Source organism: Sorex araneus, chromosome 2 (assembly GCF_027595985.1).
Source record: "Sorex araneus isolate mSorAra2 chromosome 2, mSorAra2.pri, whole genome shotgun sequence".
In the NCBI taxonomy this organism is placed as follows: Eukaryota; Metazoa; Chordata; class Mammalia; order Eulipotyphla; family Soricidae; genus Sorex; species Sorex araneus.
The window spans coordinates 138,136,030-138,150,934 of NC_073303.1; the positions used below are offsets into that span (position 1 = coordinate 138,136,030).

At 35.4% G+C, this 14,905-nt stretch overlaps 1 protein-coding gene across 13 annotated transcripts in view; it reads right to left on the minus strand.

Moving 5' to 3' along the window:
- The window catches only part of STXBP5L (syntaxin binding protein 5L), a 313,192-nt gene that overhangs the window by 20,020 nt on the left and 278,267 nt on the right, over nt 1-14,905 (minus strand). For all 13 annotated transcript variants that reach the window (XM_055125555.1, XM_055125554.1, XM_055125553.1 and 10 more), the window contains 3 exons: nt 7,578-7,748; nt 4,224-4,463; nt 1,167-1,527 (listed from right to left, as the gene is read on the minus strand). In XM_055125555.1, coding sequence (XP_054981530.1) covers nt 1,167-1,527; nt 4,224-4,463; nt 7,578-7,748 — 772 coding nt within the window. The remainder of the gene's footprint in view (nt 1-1,166; nt 1,528-4,223; nt 4,464-7,577; nt 7,749-14,905) is intronic.

Here is a 14,905-nt window from a genome sequence, read left to right on the forward strand (position 1 = left end):
GTCTAACAAAGTTTCTTAACAATTTGTCCTAATCTACATTTTAGTTTCCTTTTCCCCAGACAACTTCTTTTATAAAAATATATATATTTAACTACTTCATGAACAGTTAAATATTTTGAACTCGGGGGAATTAGATGAGCTGGTTCAAGTCTTTCTTTCTTCTGTTGAAATAAAAATATTCTTTGTGTTTTTATTGCTTGCGTGTCTGTCTTATCTGTCCAACCTGAAAGTTTCTTAAGGATTAGTAGGTTAATGTTTTTATTAATTTTTATGTTTTTATTGCCCTAGAATAAAACTTAAACCTTGATGATATTTGAGGTGTAAAACGAATGTCACTGACTTATACATATTATGTATTTAAGTGATGAAATTATAAAACTATTAGGTAATTATTTATGTGTTTCATAAGTTTTATTTCAGCAGTATAATTAAGTCTCTAAGCTGATACCTAAGATAGTCAAAAGGTACAAACAGAGTTGGAAGATAAATAAGTCATGGGGGTATAATGTATAGCATAATGGTTAGATTTAACAATACTTATTAATAATACTTTAACGTATATTTGAAAGCTTCTTGGAGAGCAAATCTTCACAGTAGTGACCACATACAAGAATTGCAACTGTGATGTGACAATATGTCAACCTTATATGGCAATTACTTCACTATATATCCATATATCATACTATCATGCTGTATGCCTTAAATTTGCATAATCTATATGCTTATAGCTCAGACAGTATAGGAAAAACCTGATGACTTAGTATACTGGTCAGTGCTGGTTTCACTTTTTTCTAAACTGTAACTTGAGGAAATCTTAAATGTCTATGTGTTAGCATATGTAAATGTTTTTACCTGGATTTAATAAGCATATTCCCAGTACTAGTATAGCACCTGGGATATAATATGCTTTAACACTCTGCTGAAATATGAATAACTGACAAATCACCTTTCTTACACTCCTTGATGCTAATTAAAATTTGATTTACAAGAAAAACTTGCATAAGATAAATTTATGCTTTTTATCCAAACATAAACTCCCCTGATACAATGAAATAATGATCTTGTTACTTATTGATAATATATTTCATATTACATATACACTTTTCAAAATTATATCTTGCTGGCACTGTCATGATTGCCCGATAATTTATAAAGAAGGCAAGTACCTCATTATCATGATATGCCCATTGGCACAAAAGCATGCCAAACAGGCACTGTTGCACATGACCACCACATCTGCTTCTAGTATAAAAGATGTCTCAGTGATGTTATGAACATAAAGGCAAGTCTGAGAAGGCAGTGAGAAGACTTTGGCTTGTTTTTCTGAGCATATTATTGTATACTGATGATCTCCAGTTTCCTGTGATGGCGAGGGGCAGTTTATAACCAGTTTCCTTTTCCAAGATTTTTCATTTTCATCAGTGCTGTTTGGATCCTTCCAAACTTCATATGGTGGCTGCATTAATCCGCCAGTCCGGTCCATACAGGAGAATGTTAACACAGCTCCTTTTAAGGAGAGTAATGTACCTGTAAAAACAATTTTATATTACTGGCATGTGAGATTATTTCTAAAACAATTATTATTTATACAGGGGAAATAAATGGCTTATAATTTATGTTGTGATATTATAGTAATGTATATCAACAGATTTGAGTTCACCCATTGCAGTAATTGAGAATTATAGGATATTATATCTAAAGGAACTTGAGATGCCAACTTGTAAAATTTTCTCACTACGAGAAAATGGAAACCCAGAAAGATTATGAGACTTGGGCCAGATCACATAGCAACTTAGTGGCTGAGTCTGTAGTAGTATTTAGGTTTTCTGATTTTTAATCCAATATTGGAGTGGTGGGAGTGGGTTGACCACACCTGGTAGTGCTTTGAGGCTACTAGTAGCTCTGTGCTCTGGCATTGTTCCTGGTAGATCTTGGGGAAACATGTGGTGTCAGGGATGGAGTCCAGGCTTTAGACATGCAAAATATGCATGTGCTTTACCCCATTGAGCTACTTCTATGGTTTTATAACCAGTATCATTTTACAATACCATCCTTAAATTTCTGTCTTTGAAATAAAATTTTTATTTGTTGTTACAGTTTCAAATGAAAGAGCATTAATCCTATATAATTTCATATATCCATTCACTAAAATAATTTCCTCTTTTTTTGAAGCAAATTAGTTTTAATTGATTGAAATTTAGAAAGATCTGAGGAAGCGCAGAGGAGAGTAAGACATGTTCAAGTGAGAACATGGGCTAGGAAGAAAAAGAGTTAAGAGAGATATATGTGTTCAATAAAATAATTTTCTTCTAAAGTTGAGCATTCAGAATAAATATTACACAATTTCAACAACTAGAGCTCACAACATGAATACATTATTTACTAATGTACAAATTATTTTAAAAAATCTCTTTGGAGTCAGAAAGTTCAATGGGCTTTGCTGGAAGCCCAGGTTTGCTCCCTAGTACTGCAGAATCTCTAGAGCACCACTGCAGGCACTTCTGGGTGTGCCCCCAAACAACACAAAACAAACTCCTTGGCTCTTTGGCAGACATATTCATCTTTATAGAGAGTAGCTTATTCACCTTAATTCTCAAAGATTGACTATCCATGACAGATTGTCACCTACGGTAATTTTTGACCAGTCCTGGGGGACTCTGAATCTTAGGTAACTTGGAATTAACTGCTTCTGCACATTTCCAGAACTTCCCATAAGTAGTGTCCCAGCAGCCTTTTCTTTCTTTTGTACTTTGACATCAGGCTCAGAGAGTCAGGGGGTTGATTTAGGCAGATACATCTCATGAGTATGCTTGTGACAGAGTCTTGCATAAAAAGGATAATAAAAATACATTCCATTTATAAGGTACTATGTAATTTAATTTATTTAAATTTATCAAATTCAAAATAACCCACTTACTTAATTCAACACTTCAGCTGTGTGAAATCTACTTTAAAACTGAGAAGTTTGTTAGGGTGGAATGACAGGACAGTGGGTAAGGCATTTGCCCTGCACATGACTGACCCAGGTAGATCTCCAGCTCTACAAAGGAAACTGCATTTGTAGAATCACCTGGGAGTTTATTAAAACTGCACATCCTCAGACCCCTCCTGTACTCACAGGAATAGGAAAATTGATGTGCAGCCCAAAAATCTGTCTCTTATCTGTTTTATTTTTGCTATGTCAGGTATTATCCTTTTCATTTTTAAATCTTATAAATCTCAGCAAACTTTTAACAAAATTACTGTAAGAGAATAAAATTCCCTAAGGGTGAGAGGACAGAAAAGAGTAGAGCTTGCTGGTAATAGAACTTTCATTAATTTTCTCTTTTTAAAAATTTCTTATAATTATAAACTATTTTTCTTGAGGTGACATTGGTTTATAAGACTGTACATGTTATATGAACCCATATCATCTTCAAAATATGTTACCATACCACACCCACCACCAAAATACTAATATCCTTCTGACACAGTCATACAATTATAAAATTAAAATTGTAAGAACCTGCACTTGAAAGAAGGGGATAAAACTATGTTGTACACAATCTTCATTGCTGCAAAAACTTCGGTGATGTAAGAAGCCTTTTCCAACTTCTTGAAATGGCTCATAATCTCACCCCAACCACTTGTCTGATCTCATTTAGTACCATTCCATCTCAAGCCCACTTAGTCCCTCTCCTATTATTACTCCTCATTCCATTTCTAGGCATTCAGCTAAGAAGGAACCATGCTGCACAACATACTTTTGAAACAAGATGGAAAAGTTTATAAAAAACTTTAGAGAGTTACTTTGAGAATGAATTACTTGGAGAATGAATTAGATGAACTAATTCCTCAAATATTATGTAAAAACGTGAAGGGCTCTGATCTGGCTGGATCACTGGAGAAACAACTTCAATTTATTAAAGATAAAAATTTAACTTCTGCATTACAGTTTCCTTAGTGCTCTTCAGAAACTTTCTTTCAAGGTCTTGTCTTTGTCAAGATAAGGTTGTCAGTTCTATAGTTTACTATTACATACATAGTTGGACTATTTTACCCTCAAGGAAAAATAAACTTCAATATGACAAATGTTGATACTGAATAAATGATTTCTAAAATTCTCAATAAATATGTTACACAGAATAGTTACAATCTTTGCTCTAGATCAATACAAAGTAATACTGTACAATATATATAAATTGGAAAAAGTAGAAATTAGGGAATAAATATAAAACTCTTACCACTTGGTAATACCATGACTGGCTCTGTAAGTCTTTGTTCATCCGCTGAAGGTAGATTTAAGGAGATGATTGAAACCATTCCCAAACTAGTTCCAACAAACAAACAGGGGGAGATAGTAGAGTCATTTTTACGAGCGAAGGATTCCATGAAGTATAGTGCTGTAATCGCTTCTTTAGAATCTTTGTCAATGCTGGAGATGCTAGAGCTTCTTGAACGATTATAGGAATTTTCACGGCTTTCTATGGATATTTAAGCACAAAAAATTGTTTATATATTTCCAAGTAATGTCAGAATTAATGGGCTGGATCGATAGCACAGCAGTAGAGTGTTCGCCTTTCACGTGGCCGACCTGTGTTCCATTCCTTCACCCCTCTCGGAGATCCTGGCAAGCTACCGAGAGTATCCCACCCACACAGCAGAGCCTGGCAAGCTACCCATGGCGTATTGGATATGCCAAAAACAGTAACAATAAGTCTCACAATGAGAGATGTTATTGGTGCCCACTTGAGCAAATCGATGAGCAATAGGATGACAGTGACAGTGACAGTCAGAATATATGAAAATCAAAATTTCCAGGGGAAGTTAAATTTGATTATTAACTAATCTAGAAGGCAGTTCACTATTTTTTGAATGGTAAACCATTTAGTTTGAATATAGATGGAATTCAAAAGTGTAGATCACACACTTCAGCAAAGTTGTGACCAGAACTTGAGTCTCCAGAGTTCCATTGTATTGATCCCCACCCCCACTCCCCACAATTACCTCACAAGTTGGTTTAAATTTTCTAGTCTAGGGGGAAATTTAATTCTAAAGGATCACTTATAATAATTTATAGTACCATTTTAATTATCATTACTGCCTACCTTTAAGTTATCAGAATAATTTCTAGTAATTTCTTGGCCATCCCCATTTCATGGGAATTCTCACTATTCCCTCTGTGGCTACTTACTCAAATGGTCACACAGGTTCTGTGACAAATATATTTCCGTAACACTATTTTGAGTTTTTCTATTCTGGAGTAATTTTTTTTTTTAAAAAAAAGAACCTAAATACCAAGGGGAAAAGGTAGATGTTATCCTTTAACTATTTCCAAGCTGCCTATTATAATTAATTCAAGTCCAGTTGTAACTTCACCGGAGGCCACGTAAGTCAGATAACATCCCACTAAAAGTTTTTTCTTTTCTTCTTGGTGGTGGTATTCATGGTGGTGATAGTGTATGTGCCATGGACTGAATCCATGGTCTAGTATATGAATACCTATGTGCTCTATCACTGAACTATACCCCCATATCTCATGGTAGTGGTAGTCTACTTGAAAAAAGGTAGGACAACTTTGGGTTCTTGTTAAACTGCACACGTGTTCATTTCACAATCATAGACTTGATGTCTCAATTAAGTGTTACTAGGAAAATCGTATTCTTATAATCATTCCATAGCATAAAATCCTCATGTCTGAATTAGTGCCTTTATTCTTCTTTCCCTCTTGATAGATAAAATCATGAATCATAGTTCTTTTCTTTTTAGAAAAAAATCTATTTTTATTATGACCTTATAACCCTTGGGGTTTTGGACAGGTATGTGTTAAAGACAATACAATTTGATGCAATGTTCTGGTGATATCAATTACAAACTTTTGAACAGCAGAAAGAAAATATCTAGGAACCGTGCCACCTGGCTCAAGTCCCAGACTGAGGAGTTGAGGTAGAAAGCATGGCTTTCTCCCTCAAACGGACTAAATATAAATTTGGATGATCCCATTTCAAGGAAACAAAATATATTGCTCCTATTTTCCCCTTTTCCACTCCTTACTTAGCAAGTTTATGAAGCAATTGTCTTAAATGTAGAGTTGGGAGCGTGTTTTGTTACAATCTATGTTTTATAGATTTGGAAAAAGAAATGTAGAATTACATCCTAAATTCAGTATAGAACTGTCCAAAACTCAAAATTCCTAACTATAAATCCAAATGACTGTGCATTTTTTCCAACTTTTAAATTTTGCTTCTGTAGTAACATCCTTAGTTAATGTTCCCCTAAATTTTTCATTTATCATATAACACCCAAAGTTAGTACATACAGACATCTGTGAGAGAGATGACATCAGTAACTACAAGTCTGTGGAACAAATTTAGTACATCATTTATTTTATTATTTTTTAAATTTTATTTTGCTTTTTGGGTCACACCCGGTGATGCATAGGGGTTATTCCTGGCTCTGCACTCAGGAATTACCCCTGGTGGTGCACAGGGGATCATATGGGATGCTGGGAATCGAACCCGGGTCGACTGCGTGCAAGGCAAACGCCCTACCTGCTGTGCTATCGCTCCAGCCCCAGTACATCATTTATTGAAGAAAACCAAAAAAGTTTTATTTACAAAAAAGTAAAGAAGTATATAATTTTTTTGTTCTTTGAGACACATCCTGCTGTACTCAGGGGGTTACTCTTGGCTCTGATTCATGATGGGCTAATTCCTGATGGGCTCAGGGGTCCATATGAGATGCCAGGGATCAAACCCAGCTGGGCCGTGAGCAAGTCAAGCGACCTACCCACTATACTATCTCACCCGCCTGAATAATATAAATTACTACTACAAACATGAGGGCTGTTTAATGAAGAATTACTTTATAAAAAATTACAATACCAAATATTCCTAAGATTATTTTTTTATTTCTAGCCCCAACGTTTTTTTTATCACTAAAATTGTAATAAGTTACAAGATTTCAATTTTCCTACAAAAATTTCTGGTCATGTGACTTGTAAAATTTACTACCAGTCCCTACCATCATTCCATAAATAAGCAAAAATTCCCTTTTAAAACATGATTATCACAAATTTTAGAATTCACTACCTTGACTTTTTATTTGAAATGACATTCACTTGGAAGCTGAAGACATAAGTTTGCTTGATCTTGATGTGAGACACTAGGGGTTAACGTTTGAGATAGAACAAAACTCCCTTCCCTTCCCTTTTCTCCCTTCCACATTCAGAAAAGACTTTATTTAGTAGAAGGGAAAGGGAGGGGAAGGAAATGCAGGAAGTTCCCAGAGTATGAAATTTCCTAAAGAGGGGTTCCTGAGTTCGAAAGAAACTCTTTGTTCCTAGCAGGTTTTTATAGTTCTCCCTTTGTACAGAGAAATGGAAATCTGAATGGGCAGTCACTCAGATTTTAGAGATAAGGAAGCTCCAGCTCAGAATGGATTTGGAGTCCTGGTCACAGCCCCACAGGTTCTGGGTGTCTCTTACCTGAAGTTGCTTTGTTATCTGCATGGTGAGACAGCCTCTTTTGTCTCCCAGATCTCATTATTATCACTTGTCATTTGGATAATATTTACAAAAATTAGTATGCTTAACTCACCTTCTGTTGTAACTGGCAATGAAATTTCCATGCAAGCAGCCGACTGTGCTTTTCGAAATGGTGGTCTTCCAGGTCCCCAGCGATTTACTCTTGAAACGTCAGCACTAGAAAGACGTTTTCCAGAACCACAGCTCTGAGACGTTGGGCTTGTACAGTGTCCATTTACATGATCTGTGCCACAAGGAGGAATGCAGCATAAATATTGTAATTTAACGTTAATATAAAGAAATCCAAGGTGTAGATTGATAAGAAAAGAGTGAACATTCCTCTTTATTGTTTTTCCAGAAACCATTTGAAGTCCTTGCTATCTTAAGATTCAGTCACAATTTCAGTAGTTAGCTAAAAATCTCCCAAGATTTTAAAGATTCATTTTAATTTTATTTTCCTTAAATGTTTTAAATTAATTTTTAAAAATTGAAATCACAGTGAGATACAAAGTTACAAAGTTGTTCATTATTGGGTTTGATCATATAATATTCCAACACCAGTCCCTTCACCAGTGTGCATTTCCCATCACCAATGTCCCCAATTTTCCTCTCCCCAACCGCCTGTCTCTACTCTATGGGAGGCGTTTTTTCTCTCTCTCCTCTTTCTCTCCTCTCTCTCTCTCTCTCTCTCTCTCTCTCTCTCTCTCTTCCTCCGCCCCTTTCTATTCAGTTTTTAAAACTTTTAATAGTTAATAGAGTTTAAAATTAGTTCTGTATTCCCATTACATATCCTATGATTTAACATGCTGACAGCTACACATACTTAGTACTTGTGGCTCACCCTTGAATGTGGTTTAATTAACAGAAATTGCAGTGCTGGATTCAACATGTTAACAAAAACATGAAATAGATGATAGTCTTAGGCTCTATATGCATAATTTAAATACATCTATGAATTTTGGGAGAAATTTAAATATTTGGAAGTTAAAAATGGAATTTAAGATATATAATTTAAGTGTTTGGAATTTAAAATAAAAATGTCATACTGTTCATTTGACAGTATTAAAAAATACTGACTGTGAATAATGGACTAATTCATTGCTTGGACTCAAATTCCTGCCCTAAACACTACTTGTTTAATTACTGAAGCCTTGACATTTTAGCTTCTTCTATTTAAAAAAATACATATATCTTTATGCACATGTATGATACCACACCACACGCACCACCAAAGTATCAATCTTTCCATCACAGTCCTTAGATTCCTTTCACTCTCTCAGCTCCTCCCTCTTTCCCCTCTGGTTTCCTCAGTTTCTCAGTCCGAGTTCAAGGATTTGTTTTCTCTTGGGTTTGTCTATCCCAGTACTTTGTTTTGTTATCTATGAATATAAATAATATATGAATGAGATGATTTGTTATTTGTCCTTTTCTATCTGACTTATTTCACTTAGCATGGTTCTTTCCAGTTCAATAATGTTGCTGGAGATGGAAAGATTTTGTCTTTCATAATATATACATATATGTGATATATATAAAATATATTTTATTTTTGAGTAATGTTCTGTTCTGTATATAAATCCTCTTCTTTTCCACTCATCTGTTACTGGTGTTTGGGTTGTTTCTATATTCTGGCTATGTAAATAATGCAGTGAACATAGGTATGCATATATTATTTTGAATTGTTGTTTTTGTATTAATGATACCTAGAAATATAATTGATGGATCCATAGGATCTATTTTTGGTTTTGATCTTCCAAGCAGTGTTAAGAGGATCTGAGGACTACTCCCAATGATACTTAGTCCAGCTGTGTGGGTTTAATGGTTTAGTTCTTCATTTATTCAGATTCCACATATATTTGAATTCATGCACTATTTGTCTTTTAAAATGCCTGTAATTAAAATGAATTAAAAATGGATACATGTTGTTGCAACAGTAGGGTCTTCAAAGTTCACATACATATTGAATATATTCACTGTCACTGTCATCCTGTTGCTCATCGATTTGCTTGAGCGGGCACCAGTAATGTCTTCATTGTGAGACTTGTTACTATTTTCGGCATATCAAATACACCCTGGGGAGCTTGCCAGGCTTAGCTATTGTGAATTATGATTCATGAAAATATAGGAGTGCAGCCAGGTCTTTGATTCTGTTTTCGTATCCTTTGGATTCTGGATTCACAACCAGAATGTATTGTTGGATTATATGGTAGTTGTATTTCTAATATTTTTGAGGAATATCCATATTGCTTGCCATAGAACCTACACAATTTATAATTACACCAGTACATAAGTATTCTTCTTTAAAATTCACATCCTCACTGATATTTGTTCTTGTTTACCTTCTTAATAATCGACACTTTAATAGGTATGATGTGATAGCTTATTTTTTATTTTCCTTTCCCTGACAATTTGCTTGGTTGAGTATCCTTTCATGTATCTTTTGATTGTTTGTGTTATGTTCTACTACAAGTGTGTGTGGGGCAGAAAGTAAAGAGTAGGTAAGACAGAGAAGGGACCAGTATGACAATTATAGTTAGAAATGATCACACTGGACAAGAACTGAGTGTTAAAAATATGGATGTACAAAAGTATGGATAGATAAAGGGATATACACAACAACCTTTCAGTATCAGTATTGCAAACTACAATGCCCAAAAGGAAGAGAGAGACAGAGTGGAGTGGGAGAGAGAGAGAGACAGAGAGAGAGACAGAGAGACAGAGAGACATACAGAGAGACAGAGACAGAGAGAAAAAGAAAGAGAGAGAGAGAGATTTTTTCCTATTTTACATATCCCCCGATCATTATGGAATGGTCTTCTCTGTCTCTCATGACTTCTAGGCCTGAAGTCTATGTTGTCTGATACAAGTGTGGCCACCCCAGCCATTTTGAGGGGGTTGTTTTCTTGAAACATTTTCTCCCAGCCTTTGACTTTGAGTTTGTATTTGCCCTTATTATTCAAGTGTGTTTCTTTTAGGCAGCAGATGGTCAGATTTAATTTTCTAATACATTCTGCCACTTTGTGTCTCTTAATCAGTACATTTAGGACATTGACATTGAGTGAAATTATTGTTATGGAGTTTTATGCCATCTTTCTGTAGAAGTTTGGCATGTTTGTAAGATTTGTCTCTCTTTTCTTTTCTTTTCTTTTCTTTTCTTTTCTTTTCTTTTCTTTTCTTTTCTTTTCTTTTCTTTTCTTTTCTTTTCTTTTCTTATTGAATCACCGTGAGCTACAGTTACAAAACTTTTATGTTTGAGTTTCAGTCACACAATGATTGAACACCATCCCTCCACCATTGTGCATTTGTCTTATTTTAAAGAAGCCTCTGCAGTACTTGCAAAGAGGCTTATTTTAAAGAAGCCTCTGCAGTACTTGGTTTTGAGTCAGTGAAGTCCTTGAACTGTTGTTTATGCATGAAGTTTAGTATCCTTTCTTCAAATCTGAATTAGAGTTTGCATGGGTAAAGTATTCTTGGTGATACATTCATTTCATCTTTTCTTTCATTTTTTTTTCCCTAAACCATATACGACAATTTACTTCAAGCCCACAGGGTTTCATTTGATGAATTAGCTATAAATCTTAAGGATGCTCTTTTGGAAGTAATTTCTTTCATTTATCTTGCAGCTTTCAGTATTTTAATTCTGTTTATGGCTTTTGTCGTTCAGATTAGGATGTGTCTTGGGATCTTTTATTTGAGTCTCTTTTAGCTGGTACCCTTTAGGTACTCTTCAACTATGGAAACTTCTCAGTGATACTTTTTTTGACTAAAGCTTCTTTTTTGAAATTGCTTTCCTGGGTCTCTGGGACCCTGGTGATTCTAATGTTCTTCTCAAATTCACCCCAAAGTTCTCTTACCTGCTGTTGATTTATTTTGAGGCTTTTTTCTATTTTCTTCTGTTTGTAAGTTTTCTGCAACTCATCTTAGAGCATTGATTCTTTCCTTAACTGCTTAGGGCCTCCATTGCACCTACCCCTACCAAGTTCTTTAGTTCTGTCATTCCTGAATCTATTTTTCTCCTACTTTCTTATGTTTTCTTGTTAGTAATTCTTTTATTTTTTCTGTTTTTTTTTTTTGTCACACCTGGAAATGCTCAGGGCTTACTCCTGGCTCTGCACTCAGGAATTACCCTTGGCAGTGGTGGTGGGGGTGGGGGGGACCATATGGAATGTCTGGGATGGAACCTGGGTTGGCTGCGTGTCAGGCAAATGCTCTACCCACTGTACTATCATTCTGTCCCCTTTCCTGTGTTTTCTTGATTGTCTGTACCAATTTCTTTGAGCTCAATGAACATCTTCACAATATCTTCACCATTTTCTTTCTAAATTCTTTACCCAAGAGACTATAAAGGTAGTGCTGGTTGATTCTTCAGGGCTACTATCTTCATTTAGTAAGCATGGTGGGGTTCTGCATTGTTTTCCCATTATACCTGTTGTGATCTGAGATAGAGAATTTCCACTTCTCTGTTCATGTCCTTCTACATCTAGGGAGCTTGGGCTGGTAGGGTGGTGGGGGTTGGGGAGGTAAGGAAGTAGCATGTGGGGTACCATTTGCCTGAAGCTCTTCTCATTATCTGATAAAGATCTCTAATGAAATTTATTGTTATTAGGTATTTAGAGTTTCATTTACTAATTCTGGGAGACAATGCCATTGACTCTTTGTACTTTGGGTTTTTATGATACTTGGCTACTACTGCTACTTTTGTAAGATTTTGTAGAAGTGATGGTTGAAGATGATGTTTGACAGAATATTAGCGTGTTGTGGATGGAGGCAGCCAAACTCTTCCTGCATGAGTCAGTATAGAAGGTCCAGGTGCATTCCATGTCTATGTGCAGGAAAGGTATTTTTTTTGCTACTGCATTAGTGGCCACACTTGCAACTTCGCTGATGCAAGTAAAAAGTTCCCTTTTCGGGGCTGGAACAATTGCCTTGCATGCGGCCGACCCAGGTTCGATTCCCAGCATCTCATATGGTCCTCTGAGCACCACTAGAAGTGATTCCTGAGTGCAGAGCCAGGAGTAACCTCTGTGCATTGCCAGGTGTGACCCAAAAAGAAAAAAAAAAGTTCCCTTTTCCCAGACCTTTTAGGCATGGCCACTGAAGGCAAGGGATATTGAGGTATTCTCAGTTCTCAGGAATCCTAACATGGTTGCTGCCCCAATAGATCAATTTCTTTTCTTTCTTCTTCTTCCCTAATTTCTGACACTTGCAGTACTAAAGTGGAAGAAAAATGATGATGGTGTGCATCCTTGTGTTTTTTTCTGATCTTGGAGGAAAAACTTATATTTTCACCAACAGGTAGCATATTAGCTGTGAGGTTGTTATATATAGTTTTATTTTGGTGTAGTGGATACCTTTTTACCTATTTTGTTGTTTTTTTAAAATCATAAATGAATGTTAAATTTTGTTAAATGCTTTTTCTGTGTCACTAGAAGGAATGTATGATTTTTATCCTTCATTTTGTCAATGTGGTTATATGTATTGAATTGTTGAATATATATTGAATTGTTAAATTGTTGAATTGAATTGAATCATTAATGTTGAATTATACTTGGGTCCTTGAACTAAATCCCACTTGAGCATGGTATATGGGCATATGATTCTTTTTAGGTGTTTCTGATTTTGGTAATAATATTTGCTGGTGTTGAAAATTTTTTGGACTAATATTATTCAGGACTGGAGCAATAGCACAGTAGGTAGGGTGTTTGCCTTGCATGCGGCCAACCTGTGTTCAATTCCTCCATCCCTCTCAGAGAGCCCGGCAAGCTACTGAGAGTATCCCACCCGCACAGCAGAGCCTGGCAAGCTACCCGTGGTGTATTTGATATGCCAAAAACAGTAACAAGTCTCACAATGGAGATGTTACTGGTGCCTGCGAGCAAATCTACGAACAATGGGACAATAGTGCTACAGTGCTATTATCCAGAGATAAGGTCCTATAGCTTATTTTTCTGATGTCCTTAAATGGTTTTGTATCTGAATAATGCTGGCCTGTAAAATGAGTTGGAAAATGTTACTTTCTCTTCTATTTTTTTAAAAAAATCTTTAAAAGAATTGGTATCTTTATTTAAATGTCACAATTCACTAGTAAAGCCATCTGGTCCTAGGCTTTGTATTTGTTGGTATATTTTTTAAAAATTAATTTAATCTTATTAGAATTTTTTTTATTTTAGTTTTTGTTTTTGCTTTTCAAGGGGGTTATATCTAACAGTGCTCAGGACTTACTCCTGGCTCCATGCTCAGGGAACACAACTTAACTGGGCACAGGGGACCATATGGGCTGCCAGGAACAAACGCAGGTCTGCTGCAGCAATGTGAGTTCCCTATCTGCTGTACTATCACTCTGGCCCCTATTTGTTTATTTTAATTGGGGTTTGGGGCCATACCCAGTGAGAGTTGGAGGCTACTCTTGGGTCTATATTTTGGGGTCATTTCTGGTGAGGCTCAAGGACCATGTGGTACAGGATATCTAACTGGCCACATGCAAAGCAACACCCCTGTGCTATCTCTCTGGTTCTAACTGCTCTGTTTAAATGTTTTTTCATTCACTGTATCACTTTATCACTGTCATCCCATTGCTCATCGATGGTGTATTTAATATGCCAAAAACAGTAACAATAGTTCTCATTCCCCTGACCCTGAAAGAGCCTCCAATCGTTGGGAAAGACAAGTAAGAAGAGGCTGCTAAAATCTCAGGGCTAAGTGTAATAAAGACGTTACTGGTGCCTGCTCAAGTAAATCGACAAACAATAGGATGATAGTGATACAGTAATACATACTACACAAAAACATGGGTATTTATAAGACCATAAATTTTTCATTCATAGAGTTGATTTCAATTTGGTTTTACTATTAGATGTATGAGGTAAATTAGAGCTTTTCATAGTTTTAATTAATTCATTTCTAAAATAGGCACAACATCACTGATCTTAGGAAATGTGTATAATATACAGCACAGCATCATCAATTGGCTAGAATTTTGCTTCTTTCTTTGACATCAGTTACACAAAATACTAACTTTTGACTTAAAAAACTGAATTAGTTATAATGCTAATGCTTTATGTTTAAAAGACTATAAGTACCTAATTTAATCAAATTTATATAAGATTGTATGTAATTGGATTTTGTTGTCTACTAGTTAATCTAGATACTGTGAGATACATATGAATATGCTTCTGTGACCCAGGTACAGATTTTAATGTACTATTATTAACAATAAAACCTCAGTTTCTGCTGAGAGATTGAGATTGAGAATAATCACAACAAACTTAAAGAGATGCTTGAGAAAACAAAAGAAGATAATGTACGTGAAACAGCTTTGTAACTCTAAGAAATAATACAGACTTAATATTGTATTTTTGTTTTAAGTGTGACATTATTAGATAATATGATTGAAAGAATAGA